This window comes from Lucilia cuprina, chromosome 3, assembly GCF_022045245.1.
Source record: "Lucilia cuprina isolate Lc7/37 chromosome 3, ASM2204524v1, whole genome shotgun sequence".
Classification (NCBI taxonomy): Eukaryota; Metazoa; Arthropoda; class Insecta; order Diptera; family Calliphoridae; genus Lucilia; species Lucilia cuprina.
In genome coordinates this window covers 46,133,789-46,160,855 of record NC_060951.1, presented here as the reverse complement: position 1 = coordinate 46,160,855, position 27,067 = coordinate 46,133,789, and the positions used below count along the sequence as shown (strand labels likewise).

General features: G+C 30.0%; 6 protein-coding genes across 12 annotated transcripts in view; 3 read left to right on the top strand and 3 right to left on the bottom strand.

Moving 5' to 3' along the window:
* Window positions 1-1,364, top strand: part of LOC111679282 (protein sprint) — a 290,124-nt gene extending 288,760 nt beyond the window's left edge. For all 5 annotated transcript variants that reach the window (XM_023440821.2, XM_023440822.2, XM_046946857.1 and 2 more), the window contains 2 exons: window positions 97-923; window positions 993-1,364. In XM_023440821.2, coding sequence (XP_023296589.2) covers window positions 97-923; window positions 993-1,325 — 1,160 coding nt within the window. In that variant the 3' untranslated portion in view covers window positions 1,326-1,364. The remainder of the gene's footprint in view (window positions 1-96; window positions 924-992) is intronic.
* The window catches only part of LOC111685044 (protein vreteno), a 125,851-nt gene extending 111,167 nt beyond the window's left edge, over window positions 1-14,684 (bottom strand). For all 3 annotated transcript variants that reach the window (XM_046946859.1, XM_046946860.1, XM_046946858.1), the window contains exons 1-7: window positions 14,247-14,684; window positions 13,811-14,173; window positions 13,406-13,651; window positions 12,425-13,310; window positions 12,120-12,301; window positions 11,852-12,051; window positions 11,253-11,436 (exon numbers count right to left, since the gene is read on the bottom strand). In XM_046946859.1, coding sequence (XP_046802815.1) covers window positions 11,253-11,436; window positions 11,852-12,051; window positions 12,120-12,301; window positions 12,425-13,310; window positions 13,406-13,651; window positions 13,811-14,173; window positions 14,247-14,575 — 2,390 coding nt within the window. In that variant the 5' untranslated portion in view covers window positions 14,576-14,684. The remainder of the gene's footprint in view (window positions 1-11,252; window positions 11,437-11,851; window positions 12,052-12,119; window positions 12,302-12,424; window positions 13,311-13,405; window positions 13,652-13,810; window positions 14,174-14,246) is intronic.
* LOC111679291 (ATP-binding cassette sub-family B member 10, mitochondrial) lies at window positions 7,705-10,624 on the top strand. The gene is made up of 7 exons (XM_023440834.2): window positions 7,705-8,176; window positions 8,316-8,525; window positions 8,589-8,791; window positions 8,855-9,136; window positions 9,196-9,714; window positions 9,784-10,008; window positions 10,139-10,624. Exons 1-7 carry the CDS (start codon window positions 7,852-7,854, stop codon window positions 10,406-10,408), a joined length of 2,034 nt encoding a protein of 677 aa, XP_023296602.2. The 5' UTR covers window positions 7,705-7,851; the 3' UTR covers window positions 10,409-10,624.
* A 1,238-nt stretch (window positions 14,685-15,922) lies between the features above and the next one.
* Window positions 15,923-17,657, bottom strand: LOC111685045 (cyclin-dependent kinase 10). The gene is made up of 7 exons (XM_023447279.2): window positions 17,600-17,657; window positions 17,434-17,540; window positions 17,298-17,370; window positions 17,051-17,225; window positions 16,786-16,988; window positions 16,283-16,729; window positions 15,923-16,143 (listed from the first exon to the last, which is right to left on the bottom strand). Exons 1-7 carry the CDS (start codon window positions 17,607-17,609, stop codon window positions 15,980-15,982), a joined length of 1,179 nt encoding a protein of 392 aa, XP_023303047.1. The 5' UTR covers window positions 17,610-17,657; the 3' UTR covers window positions 15,923-15,979.
* Window positions 17,658-18,392: 735 nt separating this feature from the next.
* LOC111685042 lies at window positions 18,393-23,169 on the top strand. Its single transcript, XM_023447276.2, has 7 exons — window positions 18,393-18,527; window positions 18,590-21,148; window positions 21,223-21,770; window positions 21,832-22,167; window positions 22,223-22,360; window positions 22,419-22,844; window positions 22,916-23,169. Exons 1-7 carry the CDS (start codon window positions 18,512-18,514, stop codon window positions 23,075-23,077), a joined length of 4,185 nt encoding a protein of 1,394 aa, XP_023303044.2. The 5' UTR covers window positions 18,393-18,511; the 3' UTR covers window positions 23,078-23,169.
* Window positions 23,170-25,326: 2,157 nt separating this feature from the next.
* Window positions 25,327-26,217, bottom strand: LOC111685046 (apoptosis regulatory protein Siva-like). Its single transcript, XM_023447280.2, has 3 exons — window positions 25,993-26,217; window positions 25,610-25,919; window positions 25,327-25,551 (listed from the first exon to the last, which is right to left on the bottom strand). Exons 1-3 carry the CDS (start codon window positions 26,114-26,116, stop codon window positions 25,497-25,499), a joined length of 489 nt encoding a protein of 162 aa, XP_023303048.2. The 5' UTR covers window positions 26,117-26,217; the 3' UTR covers window positions 25,327-25,496.
* Between the last annotated feature and the right edge of the window lie 850 nt (window positions 26,218-27,067).

The window sequence follows — 27,067 nt, the reverse complement described above, 5'->3', positions numbered from 1 at the left end:
GTCCTTTAATCTTTCCTTAACTTAGAAAACTAGTTATAGAATTTTAAAAATTTCCAAGAATTAAGTTTTTAATGTTTTCATTTTTTCTTATTTTAGGTCATCCACGTAATAAAATTAATCTCTGCAATGGCGGTCCCGGAGACACTGTACGCTCATACACTCTCCAATTGGCCGCCGATCAATGTACTACCTTTGCCCGCAACATTGAAAACTTTATATCATGCACAAAAGATTCTCGCGAAGCTGCACCCCAGGTGGTCATGCGCAATATGCGACAATTTATGAATGGCATGAAGAATTATTTAGTTAAACATGGTGAAGGCAAATTCCATCAAGAAGTCGAAACTGCTAGATCAAGACTAAAATCCGATGAATTTTTAAATTTAGATGCCATTCTAGAGACTGTGATGCATCAATTGGTTGTGCTGCCATTACGAGAACATTTGTATGGCATGTTTGTTGACTACTATACCCGTTCGGAAGATATACAACTGTTGGCTCAAAATGTCAAATATGCCTGTGGTCGTTCGGCGGCTGATTTTGGTATAAGACCAACAGTAACACCGCCTTCTGCGACCTCATTGCAAATCATATCAAATTTATTATTACGCCTGCAAGAAGCTGAATTACCATTGGAAAAATTGGAATTATTTTTATGTGTTATATCAACAATATTTGATGCTACTGGCTGTCCCAGGGGACAACAATTGGGAGCAGATGATTTCTTGCCCATTTTAGTGTATGTAGTAGCTAAATGTGGTTTTGTGGGAGCAGAAATAGAAGCTGAATTCATGTGGGGTTTATTGCAGCCCACACTTTTAAATGGCGAACCGGGCTATTACTTGACAGCCCTCTGTAGTGCGGTGCATGTTTTGAAAAGTTTTATGGCTTCAGAAAATGAAAGTGGTTCGGGTTCATTGGATGTAAGTTTTGTTTGTTATATAGAAAATTTAAGAAATTTATATTAATTTATATATATTTCTCTTTTATAGTGGCGTTCTTCTTCTTTGCCAGCTTGCTCTTCTGTCTTAAGAGTTATTATACCCGATGAATGTAATGGTTCTTTACAAACCCGCACCCTGCCTGTAAGACCTCATACCTCTACCCGTGAAGTATGCCGCATTATAGCCCACAAAGCCCGCATTACTAATCCCCAAGATTATGCTCTATTTAAGTTGGTTGATGGTGAAGAAACATTGCTTAATGAGAGTGAATGTCCCCAGGATATAAGATTGGCTGCCAAAGGCAAACATTGCATGTTAGCCTATAAACGTATTGATGCCAAAATTGCTTGGCCCACTGCCACACAACCAAATTTTAATTAGATTTTTTTTTGTTTTACACAATAAAACACATGACTTAATTAAAACAAGAGAAACAAAACAAAAACTAAAGATCTACTTTAGAATTTCCACAAAAGTTTGTCTTAATTTTAAGTTTAACAAAAGCGTTTGCTCAAATTATTTGTAGTTCTGTAAGACTTTTTTTAAGTTTAAGTTGTACTAAAAAAACAGTATTTAAAATAAGTTTTAACAAAATTAATACGAACTCTTTAAAAAACAAAAAGACCAATTTCTTTAAAGTTCATAAATGAACCAATCCTGTACATTTTTTTGCATAAAAAAATAAAACAAAATTTAAAGAAAAATATCATTAATATTTTAAAAATATTAAAAAACATAAACAAACCGGAAGTCAAAACAAACTTAATAAATTCTTTTTTAACTTTCTTCTGCTAAAATATTTTTGTAAATTATTATTTTCAATTCTTTGGTTTGCCGTGCAATAAGAGATTTTTTTAATTTTTCCAAATTCCAACAATTTAAAAAGTTATTTGTTTAAGTTTTAGGCTTTGTATAAAGACTGTTTCGTTTTTTTCTTTAATTTCGTTTCCTTAATATTGTCTTCTTGTTTAAATTGTACAAAAGAAAAATTAAATTTAAATAATAATAATAATAATATATTAACATGTTTAAATATAAGTTGTATAATTTTTTTCGTTTTTTTGTTTGTTATTTTTTTCTCTTGATTACTTTTACTTTCTTGCCTTTTTTTATTGTTTTTCTTTACTCTTTTCCTCGTTGTAATTATTATTATTATTTCTTTGTCCTCTATTCTAGTTTAATTATTTAATAATAAATATAATCGAATAAATACTTTAAAAAATTATGTATCGAATACATTTGAAAAATAAACTAAACAAAAAAACTCATGGTTTTCTTTAAACAAAAAAAAAAACGGCAATGCCAATAATAAATCAGGCAATCATTATTTGTGTATATTTAAAAAATATCATCATACTCGTATTAAATTAAAAATTAAAAATTTTAATTCATTCATTTTCACCCATTTAAATTAATTAATCATTACTATATTATACACTTACATATGCATATATTACATACTTATTTAATCAATTAATTTAAACGATAATTATTCTTAATAATTTTTGTCTTAAAACAATACATAACAACAAAAAAAAACACAAAAGATTTCAAAATCATATTATAAATTAAATAACAATAATAAAGTGAAAAAAATTTAATAATAAAAAAATTAAATTTTTAAAAACTCATGTAACCACATAAAAAAATATTGATGTTTTATTTTAAAAGGAACAAATAAAAATAGAATTCTAGGAAAAACTATTTTTGTCAAGTTTTCTTTAACAGTTCAACATTAATTTTGGCAATTATAAAACTTCTAAATATTTATGTACTTGTACTTCTATTGCCCTTAGTTTCTTATTTAAGTTTACTTTTATCAAACCACTTTACTATTTACTACAAAAATTAAGTGATTTATCAGCAACAGCAAGTGCGTGTACAATTTTTACATAAATTTATTTTTAGAATTGATTTCGTAAACATAATTATGTACATAAGCTTTATTTTATAGTGATAACAAGAACATGCTCTATGTTTCCATGTACTTGTTACACACATTTATTAGGCCTTTAAAATTTTCAATAATTTTAAGGTTAAATTATCTAATCATTTTTGCACACACGTGTTGTTTTTCATTTCAAAAACCCAATAATCAAAAGCATAGAAAACAAAAGCAGAGAGCGGGAGACAAAGTAAAAAGAGTTAAGATAATATAGGAGAACTTATAGATATAGTTCCATCAAGGGGTTAATTATCAATACAAAATGCGTTCTTTGTCAAATATCAACTGGTTAAATGGTTTATAATATTTGTGAATAATTTTCTTATTTTGCGAAAAACAATTAATTGAAACAATGTATTAGTTCCATAATTTTTACGTAAACTTATGCGAATTATTATGTTTCTGGTTGAGACCTTAAAAGAGACAAACATTCTACAAAACAAGTTGTTTTATCAATAAGTATATATAGTCTAAACTCTTAAGAGATATAGACTACTTTGGGTAGGCTTTATGACTGTCTACTTTTAATATATATAGTTATATTTTAAAATAGATAGTCACGAGGGTAGTCGGTGGATAGATTCTAAACTCTTTAAAGAAAACCCTTTAGTTTTTAAGAAAAAAGTTTCGATTTTTCTCATAGAATATTTTTCAAACATAAATTTTTAACTATTTCTTGCTTTTTTCAAACAATTTACTACCAAATATATTCAATAAAAAGAAATTATCAAAAAATTTCTATAAAAAGTAAAATTATAAAAAATTTTTTACAATTTTCTAAGTCGAACAGTTTCTATAAAAAGAATGTTTATCAAAATTTATGAAAAATATTCCTTAAAAGTAAATTTTTGGCATATATTTTCTGTAAAATTTAATTTTATAAAAAATATTTTCCATAAAAATATATTTAACGAAAGTTTTTTATAAAATGAAAAATTTTCGAAAATTTTGCATAAAATATTTATTTCATCAAATATGTAAAATAAAAACAAAATTTTATAAAAATATTCAATAAAAGAAAATTTATCAAAATTTTTCTATAAAAAGATAATTTATCAAAAATTTTCTATAAAAAAAAATAATTTATCAAAAATTTTCTATAAAAAAGAAAATTTATCAAAAATTTTCTATAAAAAAGAAAATTTATCAAAAATTTTCTATAAAAAAGAAAATTTATCAAAAATTTTCTATAAAAAAGAAAATTTATCAAAAATTTTCTATAAAAAAGAAAATTTATCAAAAATTTTCTAAAAAAAAAAGAAAATTTATCAAAAATTTTATAAAAAAAGAAAATTTATCAAAAATTTTCTATAAAAAGAAAATTTATCAAAAATTTTCTATAAAAAGAAAATTTATCAAAAATTTTCTATAAAAAGAAAATTTATCAAAAATTTTCTATAGAAAGAAAATTTATCAAAAATTTTCTATAAAAAGAAAATTTATCAAAAATTTTTTATACAAATAAAATTTATCAAAAATTCCCTATAAAAAGAAAATTTATCAAAAATTTTCTATAAAAAGAAAATTTATCAAAAATTTTCTATAAAAAGAAAATTTATCAAAAATTCCCTATAAAAATAAAATTTATCAAAAATTCCCTATAAAAAGAAAATTTATCAAAAATTTTCTATAAAAAGAAAATTTATCAAAAAATTTCCAAAATTTCCGGTTTTTGTATAATAAATGAAAATAATTAATGCCACAACTAATTAATCACTTCCTAAACAGCTGGCACCTGTTGACTAGAGATTTCCGCTTAAGATCTACGAAAACAAAAAATAAGTGCGGCCAATTCTTAATCACTTCCTAAACAGCTGAAAGCTGTTTATATCCGTTTGTAGTTTACAAAATTTAAAAGTGCTGCCAAGTTTATTTGTGTTTTATGAACAGCTGTTCATGAGAATATCTCTCCTTTTCGCATTCTTTTGCCCTTCATTTTCGTAACAATACAAAAACATTGTTTACATATTTTGCTTATCATTCTATTGTGAGTGAGAGAAACAAGAAGAAGAACTATTTACATTGCATTGGGAAAATATAATAAATTTCATTGAAGATATGTAGCTGTTAATAACTAGTGAACTGAATAATCAATATCTTAATATGAAACTAAAATTAAAAATGTATTTTATGATATGAAGATTAAGTGCCTAATTTAATAAAATCTAGTGAAAACAGTCCCTCTCTTTCGGAACAAGTTTTAATCTTTTACCTTTAAGCGTACAGTTTTAACATTTGGGACAAACGTGCCACATAATTATACAACGATTAGAGAAAAAATGAACAGTCTTTGCTATTATAAAATATTTAAGCTTCAAATTAAATTAATTTTACTTTGGAGGCCAGTATTTCAACGGTCTCCTAAAGATTCCTAAATTTCTTCAATATTCTCAATTTACTGTCTGCTACTACACCGCAAAGTTAGAAGTAGATTTTTGTATAAACCACCACAATTACTCAGCATTCAATGGGAACAGTTACTCCTTAACAACCAACAAACTAAAAACTATCTATTTTAACATATGCATGCCAATAATTGTCAATGGCAATGTCGATTTTCGCTTAAGTTTTCTATGTTTGCTCTCATGATCACTTGATGACTATACCCACGCACACTTAAAAAAAAACGTTCCACGACAATTGGATCTTCGCTCCGGAACGACCCGAGTCATATTCGGCCAAAGATTTTCAATCCAGCGACAGCTGTATCAACCGAAAGTTTTTTCCCCAGGAAAGAACTATCGGCCACAGTCGAACTGTTACAACAACAACAAAATGAACACTAAAGTGACGACCGTATTTTTATTTCGTTTGCAAAGAGTTTATAACAGATGAAAGAGGAATAAGAGACAACCAGGTGGTTAGACGATAATTGGAACATTCCCTGACAGCCGGCTCTACGTACGGGAATGACTCGAATTATTCGGCCAAAGGCTAAAAATCCCAGCAAATGCATAAGCTTGTTGGGTTTATTTTGAGTTTTTAAGTGCAATACCATGAGTGGTAGAATTAGTCAATATACATATCTCAGAAGATAGTCAATGCATCCGAAAAGGACATTCCCCGACAACCGCTTTTGTGTACCGGAATGACCCGAAATTACCGGCCTAGGGATGTCAGCCCCAGAAACATCAAAAGTATTTAAAAAAAAAACGTCACTTTATTGTCCACTTTGTAGGAAAGATTTGAGACAGTCATAATATAACAGTTCTCAAGTAATCTAGAGAATGGAAACTTGAAACACAAACGTAAGCTGAAATATTAATTGCCACTCATGGACTTCATTGGGCAGACTTTATGGCTGTCTCCTTGTAATTTATGTATGTAGTTAAATCTTAAAATAGTCATGAGGGTAGACGGTGGATAGGAGTAGGTTAATTAGATAGTTCGGAGCTTTCTCGCGAACAACGTAGACAACCTACACACCTCCGTAGAAACGGTCATGGTACTAGTTTTACGTTAATAGCCCTACAATTTTATGAATATGTACAGTGACAGCAATGATATTGAAGTACCTACCTAGAAACACAAATATTAAATTATATTTCTATGTTGTAAAAAAGGAAAATACAACTTACCTTGTTTAGTCTAGTGGAGTCCACATAAATGTAACTGGAACTATTTGACTGCATTTTTATTAAATTCTTCTTGCAATTATTAGCGAAGTACTACGCATACACAAACACATTAACTAAACTACCGTCGCGAAATGGATTTACTTATAAGCAAAATATTACACACTGATCAAACTTTATATTTATTTCAAATTTATCAACTTAAACTATTTAATTTTATTACTAAAACTATTTTAAATAACAAATCACAATTTTTTCCGAAACTTTTTTGTATTAAAAACACGTGTTGCATTTAGCAAACTTTAAAAGGCAATGACCGCAACACAATGAAAACAAAACAAAACAAAGAATTGCAAAAAAAATGAGAGAGAATAAACTAAGAGAGAGATTATTAAACTGTTGCGTAATTACGAGTGAGAGAGAATTGCATTTTATAAAATTGCAATTAATTTCTTATTATTTTATTTTTGTTGCTATTTTCTTTAATATTATTGTAGCACAACACTTTATTAATACTTTTTATATATTTATTTGTTTATAATAACACTTTCTTAACTTATTTTTTATATTTTATTACCGACACATTACAATACACTTGTTACTTTAAATTAAAGGAATAACTAATAAAAGGGAAAGTAAAAAATTAAGTTAAAAGAAGGAGAAAAAGGGTTGCCAGCATGCAGATTGCAATTAAAATGACATTTGTATTGTAAATTAATAGAATTTTTATATACATCTTTTAATATTTTATTCAATTATAAAAAAACTAATGATTTAAAGGAAAACAGAACAGATTTACAAGAATATAAGAAATAGAAGGCGATAACAACATTTAAACTTATTTTAATAAGGGCATCTAGCAATAACATTCTCGGGAGTAGATGTAAAGAATATTTTAGCATTAACTTGTTTTTGTGGTTTCTGATCCTTTACAAATCTCTAATTTTGTATATATAAAATCATTTTGTGTTCCATTTTATCTTCAGAACGTAATATACAGACGAGTTTTAGTACTAAAAGCAATCTTCAGAAATATAACTAGACATTAGTTTTTTTCATTTAATAAGAAATTTAAAGATTTTTCTTCTTAAGAATTTAAATATAACGGATTTTCTTTAAACCATCTCACTCGTACACCCATTTTAGTTGAAACATGAAAGTGCTGTCAAGTTATGGTAACAGCTGTTTTTGACATAACATTAATTTCTTTCGTTTTATGTTGTTTTTTCTACACTTTCGTAATGATACTTTCATAATTTTTTTTCTTTGAGCTCGTAGTATTAGAAAACCTTAAAATAAGTGTTTTTAACTAAAATATTCCAAAAATTTGAATGAACCCGTTTAAAGTTTAAATTAGATCCCTTAAAGTTTTGCAAAATAAATCAAAATGTTGCTGCAGTGCTTGGGAAAATGTACACGTTTGTCCACACCCACCATTAAATACACAACAAATGTTTATGGCCATCACCAGCAGCATTGGAGATCATTTACGATAAGGCACAATCATGTATCAGGGAAAATGAACACAAATTTTAATGCCGCCAGAGGGCAATTGTTAACAACGCACCTAATGAAACAAAATGTCTGGTTGTTAAGATTGAAAAATACTGCTCCGGAACTAAGAAAAGCCAAGGCTCCCAAAGTTAAACTAAAGAAAGGTGATATAGTGCGTTTGGTTAGTTTGGCCAAATCGGAAAAACTGGTTTTAACAGGTAAATATTTCCAGTTTTCTAAAAAAAAAAAACAAAACAATTCCAAAAGAAATTTTGAGTCTGGGAACGATTGATAGTAATAGCTGCGAATCTGTTAAGAACAGAAGCAAAGTTAATTTGTTATTTTTATTTGTTTCAGCTGCCATTGGCTGTTTGATTATCTCCTCGGCTATAACTATGAGTGTACCCTTTGCTTTGGGTAAAATTTTGGACATTATTTTCGATAAGGAGGGTGCTAATGGTGAACAAGCTTTAGATAGATTAAAACATTTCTCCGCTATACTATTGGGTATATTTGTGGTGGGTGGTTTGGCTAATTTCGGACGGGTTTATCTATTCAATAGTGCCTGTAAGTTATGCTTTCATATGTCTAGAAAATATGTTGACAAGGTTCATAAACTTTCCTTTCTAGCCTTGCGTATTGTGCGCAACTTACGCTCTAAATTGTATAGACGCATGCTGCATCAAGAAGTGGGTTGGTTTGATAGAAAAGGCACCGGTGAATTGGTAAATCGTTTGGCTACTGATACTTACTTAGTGGGCAACTCCTTAAGTCAAAACCTATCAGACGGTTTACGTTCTACTGTCATGGTTTTGGCCGGCACCACTATGATGGTAAGAATGTAAATAGAATAAATTAACACTTACCTTTCTTCTTAAAAATGTCTTACTTTTTAGATTTACACTTCGCCGCAATTAGCTCTCATAAGTACCTGTGTGGTGCCTTGTGTGGCAGGAATAGCTGTTATATATGGTCGTTATGTACGCACGATAACCCGACAATTGTTAGACAAATTAGCCGATATATCCAAATCAGCCGAAGAACGTTTGGGCAATGTTAAAACTGTTAAGACTTTTACGAAAGAAGAAGAGGAATGTAAATCTTATGATAATCTCTTAACAGAAGCTTTAAATCTAGGCTACAAAGAAGTTATGGCCAAATCGTTATTCTTCGGTTTGGTGAGTTTTTTATTAGACAAATCAAAAGTCTTTATAATAGCACTTTCTTTTATTTACAGACTGGCATGTCTGGCAATATAATCATAGTTTCCGTTTTATACTATGGAGGTTCTTTAGTCGTACAAGATGCTTTAACTATAGGCGCCTTAACATCATTTATATTATATGCTGGTTATTCGGCAATTTCTATTAATGGTCTTTCCAATTTTTATACCGAATTAAATAAGGGTGTGGGATCGGCCCAACGTATTTGGGAAATATTTGATCGTAAAAATTCGATTCCCTTAAATTTTGGCGTAATACCAGAGACGAAACCACGCGGTGAAGTTGAATTCGATAATGTTAATTTTAGTTTTCCTGCTCGAGCGGATAGTGTAGTTTTAGATAATTTTAATTTAACTTTAAAACCAGGACAAACCACAGCTATAGTGGGACGTAGCGGTTCGGGTAAAACCACCATAGCCACTTTGCTGTTGCGACTATATGATCCTTTACAGGGTAGAGTTTTGCTGGATCAAGTGGATTTGAAAGACTTAAGTCCTGTATGGTTAAGAAATCATATAGGTGCTGTGAGTCAGGTGAATGAGAGAAGTTGTTTGGAGAAAAATAGTTTTTTTTTTTAAAGAGAATTTCGTTTTCTTTTTTAGGAACCTGTTTTATTTTCTGGCACCATAAAAGACAATATTTTGTATGGCTTGAATAAGGATCAATCAATAAGTGAATCAGAATTTGAGGAAATTGTTCGAAAAGCTCATGTTGATGAATTCACTTCTCAACTACCGCAGGGCCTCAATACCATGGTGGGCCAACGAGGCATGATGTTAAGTGGTGGACAAAAACAAAGAGTAGCCATTGCTAGAGCTTTAATAAAGGTGAGAGATATTATTTACACTTCTCTACAAATAATATATTGAAAAATTTTGGAAAAAAATAGTTTTCTTAATTAAGAAAAAACAAAAAACCCATGATTCAAAATACTTCTTTATCTTCTACTCCTCACAGAATCCCACCATTCTTATATTGGATGAGGCGACTAGCGCTTTAGATTCCGTTTCCGAAGAACTAGTACAAAATGCACTCGAACAATTAGCCAAAGGCAGAACTTGTCTAACCATAGCACATCGTTTATCCACTATACGTAATGCTGATTCTATAGCCGTACTAGATAATGGACAAATTGTTGAGCAGGGGCGATATGAGGAGTTAATAGCACGCGATACTAGCACATTTAAAGAGTTAGTTAAGAAACAAGCATTTCTTATGAACTCATGATGACAAAGAAACTAATATTTTTTTTAGTAGAAAACATTTGTTTTAGCCAATTTTTATTACATTATTTAATTTTTAGTTAACAAATTTATTTTTGTTAAAGTTGTACAAGTTTTAAAAGTTTATTGTTATACTTATGTAACTTTACAAATAGCAAAGTTGGTTTTGCGGTTATTAATAAAACGATCAAAGGCATAAATTTTGTTATAATAAATGTTATTTGTTATTTAAAATGTTTTATAAAAATTATAGGATAACAAATCTGTGACAAAAATTAAAAAGTACATATCTCAAAATATGAAAAATCATGTTTTCACAATTTTTAAATCTTCGTACTCAACACTATGTTTTGTTAAAATTTAAATCGGATTAGAAATTTGCCTTTTTACCACAGAAATATTAGAATGTGATTTTTAGAAAATTTTATGGATTTTGGTTCAAGCTTTTATAATAAAAATTTCCTCACAAAATATTTTTAAAATTTTTGAATAAAAGAATAATAATTATTTGTAATATGGTCAGTGTTTTCAACATTTAAAATATGTGTATATAAAGTCAAAAAAATATTCATGTTTTTATATATGTTTAATTCACAATCGACGTCGTATGGAATGACAGCAAAATTTACGATTTTTTGAATGTTTTTAAAACACCTACGATATTTTTTAATTATTTTTTCAAACAAAGTGGTCATAACAAAGTTTTGTTCCTAAATACATACAGGATCCTTTAGGACAAAGTTGTGAATTGTTTTATAGATTTCTTATTATAATAATAATATGTATAAAAAATTTGCAAAGATTTTAAAACCTTTTATGCAAAATATAATAAAAATTGTAAAGCTTACATTACATGTTGATCACTTTCAAGAAGACCACAAACATTTAACTCCCTGATAACGTTAGGCAAAGAAATAATATAGAAATTCTCTCCCTCGATTGTGGTAACGTTGTCACATTTAATAACTTCATTATTAGGAATTATCTGTTCAAGTTTGGCAATCAGTTTATCATCACATTCTTCTGGTAAACCTAAGGATAACAAAAAATATTAAGTTTGCAAATTGTAATATAGATAGATAGATAGATAGATAGATAGATAGATAGATAGATAGATAGATAGATAGATAGATAGATAGATAGATAGATAGATAGATAGATAGATAGATAGATAGATAGATAGATAGATAGAGATAGATAGATAGATAGATATATAGATAGATAGATAGATAGATAGATAGATAGATAGATAGATAGATAGATAGATAGATAGATAGATAGATAGATAGATAGATAGATAGATAGATAGATAGATAGATAGATAGATAGATAGATAGATAGATAGATAGATAGATAGATAGATAGATAGATAGATAGATAGATAGATAGATAGATAGATAGATAGATAGATAGATAGATAGATAGATAGATAGATAGATAATCTCACCTTTAATTTCACAATCCGCAGTATATATAGGATAAGTGAATTGCCTCGGATAACGGCGTATATTTTCAATTGGTACAATGGTAATATTACCATAATCTATAAAATGTATAGATGGATGACCATCACCTACGGCTTCCAAACAAATGCCACGATACCATAAACCATCTAAACTATAACGAGCAATACAAAGTTCATCGACTCTAAAAGGACAAAAAAATTATATAAATTCTCTAATTATCTACAAGTTTTGTATGCACTCCTTGTTAACCTAGGTGTATAAGCTTCTTGAGGTAAAGATTCTGCATAAGATTGTAATTCTTTTTGGAATTTTTGTATTTCAATAACATACGGTTTGATAGTGCAAGATATGCAGCCAGAACTCATTAAGGAATTGTCCATAACAAAAAATTCCACATTATCGCCAGTGGGTAAAACTTTTTGTTCCAAATACTTAAGTATGAGATAAAAAAAATAAGAATTTATTAGAGTTAATGTTCTTAATTGGTAACAATTCAATGATCTTATTAAAAATGTGAGAAGTTATAAAATGAAATACAAAAATTAACTACTCACCCCACGATTACATATTTCATTGGTATTTTGCGGTTCCGTAGGTTTCGATAATTTAACAATCATTTTATTTAAATTCTGTTGAGTATTCTCATCAATGAGTTCTACAGAATAAATTTGATTGGTTTCAAGAAAATCTTCCGGTTTATAGCGTATCTCCACATTGATATTGTGCAAATAGGTATACATAAATTTGCGTATTTCTTGTGTCATGTGCAGATCAGGAACATCTTTCAATAAAACTGGTATTGCGTGGCGGGGCTTTGAAACGAATTCCTCGGGTGCTTCATATAAATCTTCCAATTTCATTTCTTCCACATTACCATAGTCTACGAAAATAATTAAAATTTTTTCAACATTCGCGGCCTGTAGGACTAAAGCACGATTGTATTGATTTTCAAATTTAGCAATAACCATTTGACCACATTTAGGTAAAGATTTCAAAGGCTGCAATAATTGGCCTATAGCTTGTAGAGAATCGATAGTATTAAAATAACTTAAATTGTCATCATAAGTTTTAGAACGTATGAAAACTACATTAGTTTTGGAAATTGCTGTTATGGTAACAATATTACCACTACGTGGCATATTTTGTTGAGCAGCACTTTTTGTAGAATTTTCCGAATCATTTGCACGTTGCTGTTCTGCGTTTGCTCCAACTTTCGAGGTACTTGGAAGTTGTGAATCGTTTTTAGGCAAACTTTTAGGCTTATTGGCGACCGAACCTTGCGAAGAATTTGTTAATTGTTGTTGAGATTTTTTTTCGTCGTTTTTCGTTAGTTTTTCTTTGGTAGTTGTAGGATTTTCTTTATTCGCATTCCTTGAATTATTTGTAGAGTTTTTGTTCAACTGGTTTGGTTTTTTTGGTGGTGGAGTTTTTTGCAAATGTCTATAATGAAATTCAGTTTGTTTTTGTAAAAAAATTTAATATTTTTTTGTGAAAAGCTTTTCAGCAATCTCCTGTTTAAATACTTTTATACTTACTTTGGTTTTCCACATATATAACGATGTTGAGGCCAATCATTTAACTGACACACGGCACTACAATAGTGCTGGGAACAGCGACTGCAGACAGTGTCACAAGCGTAAAAACATACAGAACATTTATCGAAATCCTTAGCCATTAAACCATTTTCTTGTTTATGTTCATATTTGTTGGAGGTTCCATTGTAAGTACCCACAGATTCGTTATGTTTTTTCTCAATAAATTTTTTTGTATTTTCCGGCATGCTTTTTATAAAAATAAAAAAATATTAAAAATTAATATCCTGCCAAACTTAAGATATCCTTTTTTATTTGAACAAACTCAAAATAAGGCTCTTCTTTAATTTAAAAACTTTTTAAAGATATTACAACTTATTTTGAGAAAATTTTAACATAAGCACTTACTTTACATAGGAACGACCATTGCGATATTTAAATTTCTGATTATTTGGCATTTTATAAAGCCCCTGACGCTCCAAACTGTGGGCATCATTTGTCAAAAGTTGCAAAGGAAGTCCCGTATCAACTGCACTGGCGCTGTTTCTATTAATAAGCGAGTCTTCCTTGACTTTAGGACGAGGATGTTGCTTGTTCGATGTACGATAACTACGATTTTGATAATCAATACCAGTGTTTTGCGGTGGTACTGGGGTATAGTTTTGATTTACTTTATTTCTTTCTCCATCCGAAGGTTTTTTATTTTTTCCCACTAATATTTCAAAACCATAGTTATTGTGTTCCAAAGCACGAAAAACAGCTTCCATATCACTAAAAAAACGTAAAAGTCACAATAATTTTAGCAATTCAGCAAAAACTTAAAAACAACTAAAAGTATACTTACGCTACAGTAGCCAAATCCACAAAATAATAATCGTTTTTAGTACTGTCCCGAACGGATTTAACACGACCATGACGAGAACAAATGTTATGCATTGCCTTCTTGGTCATATCTTTAGGCAAGTGTCGAAATATCAACGTGGGTACAGCTTGTTGCTCATCCTTTTTGCCGGCATTATTATCATCTTTATTTGCTTTTTTGCTATTTTGCAAAAGTTCGGCATCGAGTTCTGCTCCTGGACCCGTAACATAATGATTGAATTTGGTATTTTTGTAGTCATTTTCCATGGGATTCCATTGTTTAAATTTATCATCCAATTCTTTAACACTCATTCTGTTTGGAACAGTTGTTATGTTTTTATGTTAATAAGAAAAAGAAACAAAAATGTTTTTTTCAAAAATAAAAATACAAACAACGAAGAAGAACAAAACACTTAATGGAGATGCTAAAGCAATATTGTTATCGACTTAGAGATGGTTAAAATAAAAAATCGACTATTTGCAATTTATAAAAAGTTGACTATTTGACTTACAGTTTTACAAGTTTACAAATAAAAAGCATTCTAGTGCAATTCTAATTCAGTTCTAGTATAATTCTAGTTAAGTGTTTGTTTTGTTCTAGTTCTCTTTTTTTAAATTAAAAGTAGGGTTCTATAGTTGAAACGAAAAGTCGACTTTTCGACTTTTGCATTTTATGAAAAGTCGACTTTTCGACTTTAGCATTTTATGAAAAGTCGACATTTCGACCTTTTGCATTTTATGAAAAGTCGACTTATCGACTTTTTGCATTTTATGAAAAGTCGACTTTTCGACTTTTTTCATTTAATTAAAAGTCGATTTTACGACTTTTCGACATTTAATATTTTATAAATAGTCGACTTTTCGACTTTTCGACTTTTTCCGACTATTTTCGCCTTTACCGAATTTTTCGACTTCTTCCGAATTCTTTCGAATTTTTCGACTTTTTCGACTCTTTCCGACTTTTCGACTTTTATTTCGACTTTTCGATTTTTTTCAAAGACGATAGTCGAGTTATCGACTTTTTTGGAACAAATTAGTCGAGATTGTTCGATTATTCGAAAGTCGATTTATAGAACCCTAATTAAAAGTATTTATCAAAAAGATCTGAAAAACTGGCAAACTAGCGTTGATATTGTAAAGATACCAGGGAAAACACTTAGGGCGAGTTTTTCTGATAAAGATAATATTCATTCTTTGGTTAAACCTGGTTTAATATATGTTTCGTGTTTTTCAGTTATCAGTAAAGTTATATATTATCTTAGTTTAACTGAGTGTAATTGGCCAATTAAACTCAAGTTATAAGTGAGAAAACACAATTAACAAAAACAATAAAACAATGATTTCGGAAGAACAAAAACATAATATTTGAGGTAAATTGCAATTTTCTGATTTGTTTTGTTTTATTAATTATTGTTTTAAATGTTAATTTAACATTTTTCCATTTTACAAAAGTATTGTTTGCAAAAAACAGCTGTTCATTGTTTATGTTTTTGAGTGAAAACTTGGCAATACTAACAAAGTTAACTGAGCTTAAATCTAAAACTGAAAAACACAATCATCGATTAAAGTCCGCCTAAATTTGTTTCGAGTTTATTCTAACAGCAAGTTAAGCCTAGTTTAACTGATGAGTAAGAAACCCGCCCTTAATAGATGGGTTACTGGTTTTAAAACTAATATACTTTATTAAAAAAAATTAAATATATTTATTCATTTGATTCAATCTGCTCTTCTTTTCTTTAAAAGACTTCCCAATAAGTCAGATATAGCGGGTAATTCGGGTACAGACTGATTATGAAGATGACTACCAACGGCCACTTTATTGTGGTTGCCTTGCATGTTACGATGTTGTGGAAATGTAGGCATCAATTTGGGATCACATGCTAAAAAGAAAGTTATTAAAAGTAAAACATATTTTTTTTAGTTAAAAACAATTTAAAACTAATATTCCTTTAAATCTGAATAACATTTTCGAAATTATAATTTAATGAACATGATTATTATGTTATATTTATAACTTACGCAATGGTGGCTCCTTAAAATAACTACTGTGCAGACATTCCTCGGCCGTTGCCCTTTTCTTGGGATCATACATGAAGAGAAAATTTAGTAATCTCAAACCCGCCGGCGATAGATATTGGAATTTTTGCTTTAAATTATTATAGGGATGTTGTTTTAAGGTGAAATTTTGCAAAGCTGGCATTTTTGCCAAATCTGGCCAAATGGCTTCGGAAGGAGTGCCTAATAAATCGATTATAAGTTCTAATTGAGCTATTTCGGTATTACCGGGTAGTAAAGGTTTGTGTGAGAGTAGCTCGCCTAATATGCAACCCACTGCCCACATATCTACAGCGGTGGTTTGTGTGGGAGAGCCCAGTAAAAGTTCTGGAGAACGATACCATAAGGTAACAACCTGGGGAGTCATGGGGCCGGAAGGCAAGCCAAATAAACGTGCCAAACCAAAATCAGCTGGAAAATACTCAAAATTTAAAAACAAAATTCCACAAATCTTAAGAATATCTTACCTATTTTAACGCATCCCTTATCGGTCATTAACAAATTGGATACCTTTAGGTCGCGATGTATAATATAGCGAGAATGCATGTATTTTAGTCCCTGTAATACTTGTAGTATAATACATTTTACTTCTGACTCCGAGAAAGGTTGAGACATATTATCCAAAAGTGATGCTAGATCCTGCTCACAGTATTCCATAACTAAGAAAATGCTTAAAAGGGAAGTATACATTAAACAATCGGCATTATATAAAACCTATTATCTAAATCCTACCTTTCTAAACTCTTACCCACCACCACATCTATTAAATTTACAATATTTTCATGTTTACAAGACTTCAAGATGGTTATTTCTCTTAAACCACTTACAGGCAAACCATCTTTTTCTTGATCCATGCGTACCTTTTTCAAGGCCACAATTTCATTGGTGCGTGTATCACGGGCACGATCTTAAATAAATGGGAAGGGAATTTGTTAAAATTCTATAATTTTACAGCGATTTATTATAAAAAATCACTCACAAACGATACCATAAGTGCCTTCGCCAATGCGATTAAGTTTCTCAAATTCGGTAACAGCACGACAGCGTCCATGCTTAAATAAATTTAGATTCAGTGTTTTGTTCCACTATTTGTTAATATTTTTTTCATAACATACCACATCTCTTTCCTTTATCTCAGTTGGGTCTCCCGTTTTTATGGATATTAGGAAACCTTTACGCGTTACGGGTGCTTGTGGATCTGCTGGCTTATTTTCACTCATTTCTTAAACAAAATTAATTATTTTTAAATCATTTTTAATTAATATTTTTAAATAAAATTACCTTTGCTCATTATTTTAACAAAAATAAACAATTTTCTGCAAAAGTTGTTTACATTTATTCCGGCGTTGTTAAAAAAGTACTAAAATATTGTACTAAATGTCAGCTGTTGGGTAATGCCAGATTGTGTTTTTATTGATACTTATATTTTAATTTCAAGTAGGGTTCTATAAATCGACTTTCGAATAATCGAACAATCGACTTGTTCCAAAAAAGTCGATAACTCGACTATCGTCTATGAAAAAAGTCGAAAAGTCGACTTTGTAAATAAAAGTCGAAAAAAACGAGAAGTAGGAAAGAGTCGAATAAAGTCGAAAAAAGTCGAAAAGTCGGAAAAAATCGGAAAAAGTTGAAAAAAGTCGGAAAGTCAAAAAGTCGAAAAGTCGTCTATTTATAAAATATAAAAAGTCGAAAAATCAACTTTTAATTAAATGGAAAAAGTCGAAAAATCGACTTTTAACTAAATGCAAAAAGTCGAAAAGTCGACTTTTCATAAAATGCAAAAAGTCGAAAAGTCTTCTTTTCATAGAATGCAAAAAGTCGAAAAGTCGACTTTTCGTTTCAACTATAGAACCCTAATTTCAAGTCGAGATACGTGAATATATATTAAAACATTGGAAGCTCTATTGGGTATAAATAAAGTATAAATATATCTTTTGTATATTTATATATTTCAAGTAAGTAGTCAAAAAAATGTTTTAAAATAATATTTGTAAAATATTTTTATTTTTTATATGTTTCATATGTCACTCTGGCATCTTTACTGATTACTACTAAAAACAATAACATTTGGCAACTCTCACAACTCCACGTGCAGTTTGTTTACAATTTTATGCAAGTGAACAAGTGAAAAAAATATAATTTTTCTTAATTTCTTAAAAAAATATATATAAATTAAAACAAATTGTCTAAAAGATGTCTCAGGAGGAAGGTAAGTTTAGGCACAACAAATACCCCACAAAAGCAATCTACTAAAGTTTGAATTTATTTTAGAATTTTCAAAATGGCTGAGACGCAAAGAAAAATCATTTAGGGAAAATCTTAAATTTGCCATAAAATCTTGGCAATCAGTGGAATTTACCTTAATCACTAAATATGAACTAATACTAAAATGGCTATCTGAGCAAGACCATTTAACAAAGGAACAAATCCTTGAGGAGGATTTTACCGAACTACTTAAGTTGCGTGCCCAACCAGGTTTGGTAGGGCAACAAGTTAAAAAAGATTTTGTACAATGGTTTTTAGAGCAGGCTCAAGGAAATGTTGGTGAAGAAACTAGAAAATGGTGTAATTTACTGCAGCTCCTAGTGGAATTTGAATTGTTACAGGACTTATTTAGAATGGATTATGAATTACAGTGTCGTGTTTATGGAGAAATATTCCAAAGTTACGAAAAGTATTTATTGGCTCTGCAGCAAAATGAGGGAAAATTTTTAAGCACTTTTGAAACAGAATTCTTTGCCTTGGTGGTGAAAGGCCTAAAAGAAACTATCAAACGTTGTGGTGATAGTGTTTCATATGAAAACGTATATACCAAGTTTACCTTACAGCCGTTTGCACAAGTTTTGTTAATCTTGCGCTCATTTAAGGTAGACTTCTTCGATGAACTTTTGGATATTGAAAGTATGTTGTGTGAAGAAATAGCGGAGCGTTATTTGATAAATCGTATCTTCAAGTTGAATTTGCCGGTAAGGCTATTGTGTCTTGAATGTGCTATTGTAAAGCGTAGGGGTGTGGAAACGTTTTACAAGTATTTGCTGCTATATGTATTTGGTCACTTCTTGCAACAAACAGATTGTGCGAAGATGGATCCTTCATTATCATTAATGACGGCTGCTTATCTACTAGAGATGTTAGGACGCCACGATGTGAGCTTAAATATACAAGTTACTGAAACTGAAGCAGCTGTTAAATATTTAGGAGTACAAATCTTGTCAGCCGTTAAAGCTAGAAAAGAAACCCACTTTAAGGAAGTGTTGATGTTGCTGTGTGCTGCTTTACGTTTGAATCCGTTAATATTGGAACAAAATGTTTTCGAAATAACAGCCTGGATGATATTATCACCGAAATCTGGCGATAAAGAAGAGCAGGAATTATTTGAAGAGTATTTGGTATTGCTTATGGACATGTTTAGGCGTCTGAGTAGAGCCGAAAAGTTTGTTTCTAATCTCCTGAAAGCCTTAAAAGAGAATTTAAAAAATACCGATTTAAGTAGTAATAAAAAACGTAAAGCAAAAATGGAGTTGGAGACACCGCAAAAAAAGAAAAAAAAGTTGGCGGATAATACAAATACGGAAGAACATGTTGAAGATTTTTCAAAATATTTGAGCATATTATTTCAAGATTTCTTTAAACCTTCTATTACAAAAACATTCAATTATAATAACAAACTGTCAGCAAATGCTTCCTTCACTAAGCTACAAAATTATTGGCCTAGTAATCCGGTTGGTTTGTCTTTCTCGAAAATTATTACTGGTTTAGTATCAAAACCATCTCTAACCATATGGAAATCTTTACTTTATGCCTTAAAAGATCTAATAGAGTCTTTAAAAACGAAAGAAGAAATATCGGAAAATTCTTTATTTCTTTTGGATTTCCAAGCGGCATTATTAGCACAATATTTTGCTGGCTGTAAACTGGCCGAACAATCAGATAAATTTTTAAGCGAACTACAACAACAAAGGGAATTTACTAACGAAATTCTGAAATTATTTGGACAATTTCTATTGGAAAAAGAACATCAGCCACGTATTATGAGTGCATTTTTGGAATTGTCATATTTTGCCTGTAATTTTGAATTACTTCTTACCTATTATCGTCCCGATGGTTGTCAACATGATTCAATGCAGCCTCTACCGGCCGTAGAAAACTTACATAGTTTTCTTACAGCCGACGAATGGATTTTAATACAACAACGTGTTTTAAATTTTGGTAAATCTTCTTGCAAACATCTATTACATCGCCTTAAAATGCAAAAATCCCAAGCTGAACTTTTACTTTTATCAACAAATAAAGAAAATCTTCATTTAAAATCCACCGATAATGAAATCTTAAATTCTCTTTTAAAAACACCTCAAGCCAAGTGGTATCTACAGCAATTGCCCAGAAGTGAAAAAGTCAATATTGTACAATATTTCACAGGCAAACCAGATTTACTCCATTTAATCATTGATGATTTAGAATTATTAGAATTTGTAACATTGGATGTTTATGAGAACATATGCAAATCATTGAATTCTAAACATTCTCTATTGAAATCTTTGTCAGGTAGTTTCGATAAAGTTCGTGAATGTGTTGAGGTTACTGCTTGTGAGTTATTAATTAAGGAATTAATTGATTTGATTATAAATCGTGCGGATCAGGAGTATAAAGTGAAAAAGTTGTCGGTGGAAGAGATTAAAACAAGTTTAGATATAATAGAGCGCTTGCCATTGGGCCAGCTAAGACGTCAGCGTAAAACTATTATATTTGCTTTACACTTGAGTTTGTATCGTGATTTAAAAGCAGCTCAAGAAGAGGATTTAGCTTTGCAGGCATTGGAGATTTTGAAAGGTAAACAACTATTTTAAAATACTTTTCTGTTTTAATACACATTATTGATGCCTTTCTTTACAACTTCCTTACAGATCTTTTACATTTCGGACAACAAGTTTTAATCTTCAAATACCTGCCCACCTCACTTCTACTTAAACTATTACCCGCCGAAAGTTGTTGGGAGCTTTATGAGTTCCTCTTTTCCACTGTAAAAAATGAAGAAAAAGGTACAGAACAATTCCTACAAGGACTAACTGAAATACTCAGTGAATGTCAAAAATCTGGAAGTCTAAATGAAGAACAACGTAAATTATTACTGGCGGCTATAGAGACTTTAGCTTCCCTAAATGGAGCTAGTGCCAAACATATGCGTAAATATTTGGAAGGATTTTTGAAAATCTTTTCCAATTATCTGCGACAAAATTTTACCGCTACTAGTGATGGCACTTCCAAAAAAGATAAAAAATTTGTACAAAAGACTTTGGCAGGATTTGCTCCCTATGCCACAACGATTTTAGGCAAAGCTGTCAAGGCTAAGGAACCAAATAAAGCAGCAGAGGAAGTCAAGGAAACAGAAGAATTTAAACTGGAAGTAGATGAAGATTTTAGACGTATCAGCAAAATTTATATAGGACACTCAGTAGGTTATTATTTTTTTTTTAATTAATTAAATTATAATAAATATTTCATTATCTTTTCAGATGGATTATCACAATCCCCATGCTCTACGCTTAATGCAAGTAGCCCTTAATCATCGTGAATTATTGCATTTAGATCAAGATGAAATTGAATTTGTTTTAACCCACTACTGGTCTCAAATTAATGAGGATTTAAAGAATGTAGCAGAGGCATCACAAAAACTTGGCACTAAAACCATCGAGTCTGCAGTTAAAATGATTATAGGCAATAAAACAAATGAAGATTTATTGCTTATACTCAAGACTATAGCCAACAATGTACAGGAAGCTAATTTCTCTAATATCCTAAGACTTTTGTCTCTAATAGCTAAATGTCCTTTTAGTACTATAAAGGGAGCAGTAAGTTTTTTTTATTTAAACCATAAGTATTCTTAAAACATTTATTTTTTTGTAGATTTTCAATGAACAATATAAAGAAATAACTTTCAACATAACCCTGCGTTTGGGTCGTGATGAGCAGCAGCAATTTAATGATTACGATTTAGTTATAAACCTTTTAAATTGTCATCAAGCCGTACTAGATAATAAAATGGTATGTTTTCATTTTATATCTAGCAAATTTTACAAACTAATTTTCTTATATTTCTTAGATTCCCATTTCCACCGATACCATGGATAGTATATTATCTTTTCTTATGGATATTAATATTAAAAAATTCCGCTTAAGTGATACCAATCTCAAAGTTTTTCACAACCTCCATCTGGCCATGACTGAAGTATGTGCGTCTTTAATAAAACATCGTCATATTTTACTAATGGATCGTGTGCCACAATATATGCACATTTTCAAAGATCTATTACAATCTATAGTTTGGTATAAGAGTGAGCGTCAAAAGGACACTGCATTACCCCCTAATGAAATAGATGATTTGTCTGAGTTAGCTTTGAAAGTGGAAGCTCTAATGCATTTAATAGCACAACATAAAGTGGGTGTTAAAAGAGTAGCTCCTTTCGTTTTGACTTTTATTATTAATTTAATGGTGGCAAATAAAAGACCTACTACTTTATATAATAAGGTGAGTTTTAGTGTCTTAATTATGGTTTGTTTTAATAAATTTTATTTATTTCATTTATTTTTTTCTTTTAGATCAAAACTCATATTGAGAATATTTGCTATGAATTGGTGGGCATATGTGATCATCGTGTGGGTAGATTTATTTTACGTTGTTCCAATGAAGCTGGTCGACAATTGTATGAATTACTGGTTAAGGATTATCAAAAATATCATAAGTTCAAGGGCAAAGTGTAAAGAAAATATGATTTTTAGGAATGTTTGTGAACATGAGATTTTATGTGTGTTTTATATTAATTTTATTAATAAAATTTTTTTGTTGCACAAAATTTTGTTTTTTTTTAAATTTATTTAGATTAGTTAAATGCTTTTTAGTAATGCTGTGAGAAATTCTTCTTTCATACATATCATTTACATTTTGATCAATTAGTTTCAATCTATAAATATTAGGAGACTTTTTATAATAATATTTGAACATTATATTAAAATTTTTAAGTTTATGTTCCAATACAGTTTTCTAAGCCTAATAGATCAATTTTTCAATATATTTGTAATAATACAAAAAAAGCATCATAAAAATCGGTTGAGAAATGGCTTAGATATAATAATTTACGACAACAGCCTTCATTTTTGTACTAAAACATTAAATAAGTCATTCCTTAAACCAGTGTAGTCGCTAAAAATAAATATAAACAAAGGTTTGTGACTTGGCTATGAAAAAACATAAATTTTTCATGTAATTCCCTCAATATACATAAGTATGTGTAAGTGTGCAATTTGTAAATAAAGATACATGTCTTCGCTATATTCCGTTTGAAACAAATTATAAATAAAGGTTTTTGTCTTCACTTTGTTGTGTTTCTATCCTTCACCAAACGCATGTATGTATGTGAGTAAATAGATGTACAAACATGCATGCAAATTTTTGCATTGATATGACATTTGAACTAAAACTTGTCAGTTTAGTGCGCGTTTTTATAGCAAGTGGTCGTGTGAGATTTGTGTTGTTTTAAAAATTTCATACAAATTTTGTAAAAATTAAAAAAATTACAAGAAATATAATTGTTTTATATAAATAAATCATGTTTTTCAATAAAACGTATGAAGAATGAGTGTTTTTTAACAATAGCTGCTGCTATTAAATGAAAGTGTTGGAAAAAATTTCCAACCAATTTTTTTTCTTTAAATTTGTTAAATTAGTTAATTTGTTGGTCATTAAGTAAAAAAGCTTTTAATAATTGTGAAAAATATGTAAAATGAATGTGTGTAGTGTTTTTTAATAAATATTTTAATGAGTTGGTGAAGTTATCAGAAAAGCCGGCACCAAGCAAAGACGTATTGGACAAGTGTACCCGAAGGGCTACAAACATAAGGTAAGTGACACAATTCAATACAATTTGGTTGTTATTTGGCCTATAAGGCTGGTGTTGTTCTATCTTTCAAGAGATGTTTTGCCAAAAAATAAAAAAATTTGACAGGTGAGCCTCCCACTGTGAGGGCTCAAAATTCTTTAATTAAAATTGTTGTTGTTGTAACAGTTCGACTGAGGCCGGTAGTTTTTACTTGGGATAAACTTTCGACAGATACAGCTTACGCTGGGGGAGAAAATTATTGGCCGGGTATGACTCGCGAAGATCCAATTGTCGTGGTAATGATTGTTATGTCATATATTCAGGCTTATTCTGACAAATAAATTCCATAAGAGTTTGTTTCCTTCTTAATACATAAGGCACGTAAAAGGGAAGAAACTCCCTGGCAAAATATTGGCAGGTGAGAGCCTCCCAGTATGTGGGCTCAAAATTTTATAAATAAAGTTGTTGTTGTAACAGTTTGACTGAGTTCGATAGTTTTTTCTTGGGATGAACTCACTGGCCGGGTATGACTCGCGAAGATCCAATTGTCGTGATAACGATTCTTATGTGTTAAAGATTGTAGCCTTTGGTTACATTATTATCTTTAAAAATATTCTCATATATTCAGGCTTACTTTGGCTAATAAATTTCCTAAGAGTTTTTTTCAATTCCGTGTACATAAGGAACGTTAAAGGGAACAAACTCCCTTGCAAAATATTGGCAGGTGAGAGCCTCCCACTATGAGGGCTCAAAAATCTTTAGTTAAAGTTGTTGTTGTAATAGTTCGACTGGCCGGGTATGACTCGCGAAGATCCAATTGTCCTGATAACGATTCTTATGTGTTAAAGATTGTAGCCTTTGGTCACATTATTATCCCTAAAAATATTCTCATATATTCAGGCTTACTTGCTAATAAATTCCCCAAGAGTTTGTTCCCATCCTTATACATAAGGCACGTAAAAGGAAACAAACTCCATGAGAATAATTATTCATAATCGGTCCAATTTACACAATTTGTAAACATTTTGTTGGGCATGGAACCAAATTTTATAATTTTTATTTAATAAGATTACCATCATTAGATCACTCTCATTTAATAAAATTCCAATTGGATAAGACCAAAACAAATATTTAATAGAATTCATAAATCTCATTATCATTTCCTTAAAAATTGACCTGCAACTAATATCCTTAAATATTTATTTAAATTTGAAAACATATTAAACATAATTTCATTCATAATACATAAATTAATAGAAAATAACATAAAAATAAATTTGTACTTTATTAATTAAAGCCCAAGCTCAGGCAAATAGAGAACATTTTTCACAAATAGGATGATCAGCATCACAGGAACCACTGAAAAGTAAATACAAATTTAACCTTTAATTGACATTCCGCTTAAGCAAATACTTACAATACAGTAACACATGAATTACAAATAAATTGTCCACACTCTGTGCAAGAAAATCCACATTCCTCACACAATGGCTTTTGGCAATTGGTGCAATCACTCTGAACATAAGTCTCACGATCACAACACTTAGCTTTGCGCCTTACCCATAGGAATTCATCTTCCAAATCTTCGGCTCCTTTGGCTGTTTCTATTTGACCATTACCAAATAAAACCACCATACTTGATACGGGTGTCTTTTTATGGCGATTTGGTTGTATATTATTATTGCCAACAGAGCGTGCGGCTTGGAACAATAGCTTGGTGGTTTTAGCTAAAGAGTTTTCATTAAAAATCAATAAAATACTTAGTACATAAATTCCTTTGATTCCATTTTCATAACTTACCATGTATTTCTTTCATTTTATTGGCATCATGAGAGTCCACAATTTTTTCATTAACATGCATTTTAGTTTGTAAAGTATAAGGCGATTCCTCGGAACGCATTCTTTTTAGGCTAACTCTTTGCATTTTAAGGGATTTATGTGAACTTATTAGAATTTTTTATGTATTTTTGTAAAATTTCTTGTGTAGATATACACTTTTTGAGAAGTTCACACAAAATGAAATTGTTTGTAAACAACACAGTTGTACAAAAAGTGGAGTCAATATTGCTAATAATAAGAATATCAGCTGTGTTTTTATTTTTATTTGGTATGAAATACACCTAGAGAATTTAAAGATTTATAATATAATCTTAAATATCTTCCGCATTATCTATACGGAATCAAAAACTTGATTTCTCAATATTGCTGTAAAATACCTTTCCACTTATGTGTAATATAATAATAATAAAAAATAATGACATAATTAGAATATAACAAAAATTTCATAAAACTTTCAAATTATTTCACAAATTAAAAATAAATTAAAAAAAGTGAAAAATTATTTGAAAAAATCTCGAAATCCGTTAAGGAGTTCCATATCTAGTCAGTTCTACTTTATTTCGAACTTGCATCGATGTTGTTGATCATTTGCATCAAATATATCAAAAAAGCAAAAGCTCGCCTATACACCACCTGGGACGCGTGAAGTTTATACTTTGATGTCACAATCGGTAATGAGTTGTACTTATATCACTTACTTTTCAATGACTTTTACTTACCGTCTGTATCACTTTTTATTACTCATATAATGACATACAATATAATCAGATATGATCTCGTCATAACAACTGTTTTTACACACACAGAAAGAAACTTGTTTTTTATATCCTACGCCACATTAGTGGGGAGGGTATATTGGGTTTGTGCTGATGTTTGCAACAGACAATAATATTGGTCCTATCGGCACAGAATTATTATCTGAGTCGATTTAGCTATGTCCCCCCTTGAAATCAAACTACAGGTCGCAATTTTCAAGATAATTCAATGAAATTTGTTACATGATATTTTATTGTCCCAGGGACGAAGATTAACAACG